Genomic DNA, 6,148 nt, shown 5'->3' with positions numbered 1-6,148 from the left:
GTGTGTGTGTGTGTGTGTGTGTGTGTGTGTGTGTGTGTGCATTACCTCAGGTTGATTATAGTGTTCAAAAGCCATCATCAAGACACTGATGAAAACTATGGCTGTCGTGAAGTAGTCCAGGAAGTCGCTGACACACAGATCATAGATTGACCAACGCATGGGGGAGTAGTGTGTGTAATCTGGCTGCTCGGGCTCTGAAAAACACACACACACACACACACACACACACGCACACACAAAGATGCAGATATCCACACGGTCTTTCTCTTTTGATTTGCTTTTTCAGACTCTGAAAGACAACGTTCACAAACATAGGATGCACATTCCTCTTACCGCCACACTCGACCTGTGTTTCATCTCCTTCCTCCTCTCGTAACAATTCGTCTTTAGTTTTTTGCTCCCGCTGACACTGCTGGAAGGTTTCCACCATCACGCCGATGAACATGTCGAGCAGAACGAAGCTTATGATGATGAAGGAGATAAAAAAAAAGAAGCATCCACTCATTGTGGTTCTTCACAGGCTGAGAGAAGAGAAGAGAAATCGGATTTAGTACACGGCAAAACAGACGCAAGCACAAAAAAACACATCTACACACACACTCCACCGACATACCTCAGTGGGCGCAGCAGGCGTAAAACTTTGAGGATTCCCAGCTTTGTATTCTTGCCGCTGCTGACCAGAGAGACAAGAACGTCGACTAAAGACAGAACCACCAACAAACCATCCACGACATTTTAGGGAGAGCGGCAGTAGCTCTCCTTCCCAAACCGAGAGCCAGGACCTGGTGTTACAGCAACTACACATCAATTATGGATTCTTGGATTGGTTGATATGAATGCCACTTTACAATAACCACAAAACTGGTGTTAACCTTAAAAAGCATCTCTATCGGGAAGATGGTGGAGAATCCATAACTGGACATATCAATGATCCATCGCTCCTAAAAGACAGAGTGAGACTCATTTAGTATTAGACATAATCAAACTCTTTTTATACTCCTTTATATACAGTCTATGGTCTCAACGCTAGTTTACATTTATGTGTGTCTCACCCAACTTTCAGGGGCTATTCCAGGTATCCCCATAGCAATGGTGACACAACTTAGGAGAATGAAGACCAGAATCATGTGGTCAAACATCGTGTGAGAGATCATATGTCGGACACAACAGCCTAAGACACAAAAACACACACTTCAATTAGCAAAAGAGGACAAAACCACAGAGTGGAAGAAGAAATAATCCTGCATCACCATGTCACTGTACATTATTCCACTTATTAGGCAGCTACTTATTAAAGAAATCATCATCAACTTTATTTTAATATAATGTCCTACATCAGCCCAGCTGTAGTTACTAATAAACATCTGTGGCACATCTGAGACTTGCCTGTTCTGTGGAGACAGTATGTAGAATGACCAGTCTTCATGCTCTTTGCACTCTCTGTATCAGGTTCAAAGATCTCTGCAGGGGTGAACAGTTACGCATCAGTCACCTCTCATGAACAAAATACCACCAGCGACACTGAAGAGCAGCGCTACAGCATAATATAAAGTTAAACCACAATTCAATCAGGTTGAAAAATGATTCCTTGTTGGTGCATTCCAGGCAAAAGGACTTCTTTTCACCTCATTGGTGTCCGTCTCTTCCTCTATGTTAAACTCGGTGGATCTGCAGTCTCGTCCGATGGGGGTCCTGGAACATGGATGGAATTCAGCTGAGCAAAGTGAGTTATATTTAAACTGTAACTATTTGAAATCTTAAGAACTTACATTTTCCTCATTGTTTTCTGCCTCTGAAGGCGCTAAGCCAGTCAGATTGGCGCAGGAAGAGAGAGGGGAGCTGGAGCGCTGTAACAACAGGGGAAAAAAAGAACTGTTTTGATTAGATTAGATTAGATTCAACTTTATTGTCATTACACATGTACATGTACAGGGCAACGAAATGCAGTTAGCATCTAACCAGAAGTGCAATAGGCAGTAAAGTGCATGTGGCATAAATATTGTGGTATATAAAAAGTAAGTTTTGAGTGTGCCATACTAAAAAAAAAACATCTGGCACTAAGGAAAAAACTAAGACAGAGGCCCATATACCCTTTCCTGGAAGCTCTCAACCACTATGCCCATGAGTATATTGAGAATAATATTTCTTTCCAACACGATGAGCCCGACAAAGTAGAGAACAGCCCAGGGGGAGGTGGCGGACATGCCGTTGTATAGCACCAGCTTCCAGTCCTCCTGAGTCAAAATCTGGATTGACAGAGAGAGTGACACAGACAGAGATTTATGTATAAACTGTGATGAAATCACAAGTTAGGAAGTGAAAAACCAACCTGGAACACAGTGACCATGGACCAGAGTATGGTGTCAAAGTTTTTCCGATCAGCGACGGTGACTCCATTCTTTGTCTGGAAGCTGAATCTATTCCAGAACAGCTGCATATCCAGCACACTGCAGCAAAACAAGGAATTTAGTCAGAATCATCGTCATAGTGACAGAATTAGCGTTTGTGTCTGTGGATGCGTACGCGTGCCTAAAAACCATCATGCCGATCAGCAGCAGTCCACAGAGCATGGCGGCCTTCTGTATGGTCCTCTTCAGCACAAGCAGCTGTCTCTTCAGGTGAGGGAGGAAGTTAACCAGCCTCACGAACCGCAGCAGAACTGACAACCTGCTGTCGGCTTTAGCAATCACCTCCCACACAATGAAAACCACAAAGACACACACATTTTAAAACTGTCTGTCTGACAACTGTTACCATGTAAATGGTAAATGGACTGTATTTGTAAAGCGCCGTGCAAGGTGGCAACCGCTCATCAGTTGTAGGAGCTAACCATTCATACGCATTCACACACCGATGGCGGGAGAATTTCGGGGGTTCAGTATCTTGCCCAAGCAGATGCAGACTGAAAGAGCCGGGGATCGGACCACCGATCGACCCCCGGCTCTACCTCCTGAGCCACAGCAGCCCCCATGTAGCTACAGTTTTGTATGTTGAGGTTATAAGCTTATTATTTGATCTTAACATTTTGAATAAATAATATTCTTCCACCCACGTTTTAGCCTCTTTTACAAAGAAGAACTGGAAATGAGTTGAAAAAAGTTTTCACCTGTCTTTTCTTTGTTCGAGGAAACAACAATGATTGTTCTGCTTGTACTTTTAGAAATGCTTTTCATTCCATACTTACCTGGAAATCATTAAAATTCTATTCAAAGAGAAAACTGTCATGGTTTTGTATTTCTGCTTTAATATTTCCTGTTTTATGTTGAAAGGGTCTTTCCTCAAGTGTCTTATGTTACTTTAATTCCCGTATTTGTCTTTTTCCCCACCTGTTTTCTCCGTCACCTCTGTTTATTTAGTTAGTTCATTAGCTCTCTGTGTTTTTCCTCTTTGACTTGGCAGGTCATCTTTGTCAGCTCTTCAGTCCTGCGTTGTCGAGTTTCTTTCTGCTTTTAGTGAATCTCAGCTCTGTATTTTTCATTGTCAGACGTCTGCTAATTGAATTGTAGTTTGTTTGTTTTTTACCTGAACTCCTCAGCCGCCTTTTGTTTTTTTTTAAGATAAGATAAGATAGACCTTAGTGATCCCACACAGAGGAAATTTACTTGTCACACAAGGTGTATGTTTACCTGTCACCAGCACTTTGTGCTCCAAGCTTGAAAAGTCGATATAAATAACTCTGCTTCCGAGAAATTGCACTAGTCCAGCCACATGAGCATATGTTAAATTTAGGTATTCCTGCCCTTAATTTAATTTTATCCTGATAGAAAATTTTTGAACAGAACAACTGAGAAACTGAACAATGAACCCAAACAGTGAATGCAATAACTTCAGGACTTTGTAAAAACGAGTGATCAGGATGAACTGTGAGCAGATTATTTCCTGTAAATATCACAGGCATCAAAGCCAGACTCTGTGGGATCGTGTTACCTGCTGATGACGATAATAAAGCCAAAGACATTGTTTGGGTCCCAAAAGTACACTCCTGAGAGAACCAGCTGCTTCATGGCCATCTCCACAATAAATATGATAAAGAAGACAATATTAGTGACATGTAGCGTCCATGTCAACTCCTTAGACTGATGGAAAGGAATAAAGCGAGAGAGCAAGAAAGGACAGATATAGAGATATAGACACCAAATAGTAAGCAGACTCAAACTCTACTTCACCTGCCCATGGTGCTCTATGGCCATGGTTACAACACTGATGAAAATGGCAAACATGATCACTTGGTTGAACAGTTTACTTTCGACGACGCTGTTTGGTCTTCTCTTGAACGGTGTCCAGATGTGAACCTGGAGGATGGGGGAGTCCTCAGGTTAGTGAGGCGACATCGCTGCTGCAGAAAGCTTATTGACAAGTCTCACCATTAAGGAATCCTTCCCGCTGTCGATAGGCTGCACCGTGTTACATCACCTACTGGAAAAAAGGACCTCGGTGAGGTCAAGGTGAGGTCCCATAATTTACACTTTTCTGGTGTTTATTTGAAGTTGTGATATCAACTTGTAATATATATTTGCAGATTTAAGAACCAAAAACCCCATCAGTATAGTTTTACACCTGCTCTCTCACGCTTCTCCTTGAAGCCCTAGCAAGAACAGAGCTGCAGCAGCCACTATCTATTTAAAAAAAAGCTCGTACTATGGTGGTCAACAGAAAATATTGGAGCCCTAACTCGCCCTTTTTGTACTCTAATATTTTAGTGTGTAAAAATTAACTAATGCTCAATGATGCTTGTTTAAAAGCACAGACAAACACAGACAATAAATACAAGGTTTAAGCTACTTCAGTATAAATGGCTTATGAGAATGTATATTACTCCTGTCAGGCTGCATCATGTCTGCTAATAATACTGATGTTTGTTCTAAATGTTTATCTATTTCACTGTTTATGGGAATGTCTAAACATCCAAAATTTCTGGAAGGATGTTACAAACATTTTGTCAGATATGTTTAACACTAAGGTCCCTTTAAATTCAACCGAGCGTTGACTTTAAAACACATACAGTCGCTAACCTGTTGTATATAGAGGAGATCACCCGCAGACAGGAGGTCAACATGTCTCAGATAGGAATAGGGAATTGATAAGATTTTTATGATTCCGATTCAAATCAAATCAAATCAATTTTATTTGTATAGCCCAAAGTCACAAAGTACATTTGCCTCGGAGGGCTTTACAATCTGTACAGGGAGTGACACCCTCTGTCCTTAGACCCTCGGTTCAGGTGAGGAAACCCTATCTGACATTGTTGACCCTCCTGTCGCGGGTGATCTCCTCTATATACAACAGGTTAGCGACTGTATGTGTTTTAAAGTCACGCTCGGTTGAATTTAAGGGGACCTTGTGTTAAACATATCTGACAAAATGTTTGTAACATCCTTCCAGAAATTTGGATGTTAGACATTCCCAAAGACAGTGAAATAGATAAACATTTAGAACAAACATCAGTATTATTAGCAGACATGATGCAGCCTGACAGGAGTTATACATTCTCATAAGCCATTTATACTGAAGTAGCTTAAACCTTGTATTTATGTCTGTTGTCTGTGTTTTACGCTCATTGAGCATTAGTTTATTTTTACACACTAAAATATTAGAGTACAAAAAGGGCGAGTTAGGCTCCAATATTTTCTGTTGACCACCATAATACGAGCTTTTTTTTTAATGGATAGTGGCTGCTGCAGCTCTATTCTTGCTAGGGCTTCAAAGAGAAGCGTGAGAGAGGAGGTGTAAAACTATACTGATGTAGTTTTTGGTTTTTAAATCTGCAAATATATATTACAAGTTGATATCACAACTTCAAATAAACACCAGAAAAGTGTAAATTATGGGACCTCACCTTGACCTCACCGAGGTCTTTTTTCCATAGGTGATGTAACACGGTGCAGCCTACGACAGCGGGAAGGATTCCTTAATGGTGAGACTTGTCAATAAGCTTTCTGCAGCAGCGATGTCGCCTCACTAACCTGAGGACTCCCCCATCCTCCAGGTTCACATCTGGACCGTTCAAGAGAAGCGGTCGTCAAAAGTAAACTGTTCAACCAAGTGATCATGTTTGCCATTTTCGTCAGTGTGGTAACCATGGCCATAGAGCACCATGGGCAGGTGAAGTAGAGTTTGAGTCTGCTTACTATTTGGTGTCTATATCTCT

At 41.4% G+C, this 6,148-nt stretch overlaps 1 protein-coding gene across 1 annotated transcript; it reads right to left on the bottom strand.

The window, feature by feature from the left end:
• Nucleotides 1–1,150: 1,150 nt before the first annotated feature.
• On the bottom strand, nucleotides 1,151–2,971 carry LOC113744605 (voltage-dependent T-type calcium channel subunit alpha-1I-like). The gene is made up of 6 exons (XM_027275077.1): nucleotides 2,948–2,971; nucleotides 2,530–2,690; nucleotides 2,330–2,447; nucleotides 2,091–2,246; nucleotides 1,770–1,847; nucleotides 1,151–1,171 (listed from the first exon to the last, which is right to left on the bottom strand). The coding sequence occupies exons 1-6, from the start codon at nucleotides 2,969–2,971 to the stop codon at nucleotides 1,151–1,153; spliced, it is 558 nt and encodes a 185-aa protein (XP_027130878.1).
• Nucleotides 2,972–6,148: the final 3,177 nt, after the last annotated feature.

Source organism: Larimichthys crocea, chromosome XXIV (genome assembly GCF_000972845.2).
Source record: "Larimichthys crocea isolate SSNF chromosome XXIV, L_crocea_2.0, whole genome shotgun sequence".
Taxonomy (NCBI): domain Eukaryota; kingdom Metazoa; phylum Chordata; class Actinopteri; family Sciaenidae; genus Larimichthys; species Larimichthys crocea.
Note: the sequence above shows the minus strand (reverse complement) of the source record. Positions and strands in the feature narration are given on the sequence as shown.

Coding starts and splice junctions, on each gene's coding strand:
- LOC113744605 (XM_027275077.1), bottom strand. CDS start 2,971: ATGGGGGCTGCTGTGGCTCAGGAG. Junction 1,848..2,090: donor TTGAGAGCTTCCAGGAAAGG/GTATATGGGCCT, acceptor CTGTTGTTACAG/CGCTCCAGCTCCCCTCTCTC. Junction 1,172..1,769: donor CAGAAAACAATGAGGAAAAT/GTAAGTTCTTAA, acceptor TTTGTGTCTTAG/GCTGTTGTGTCCGACATATG.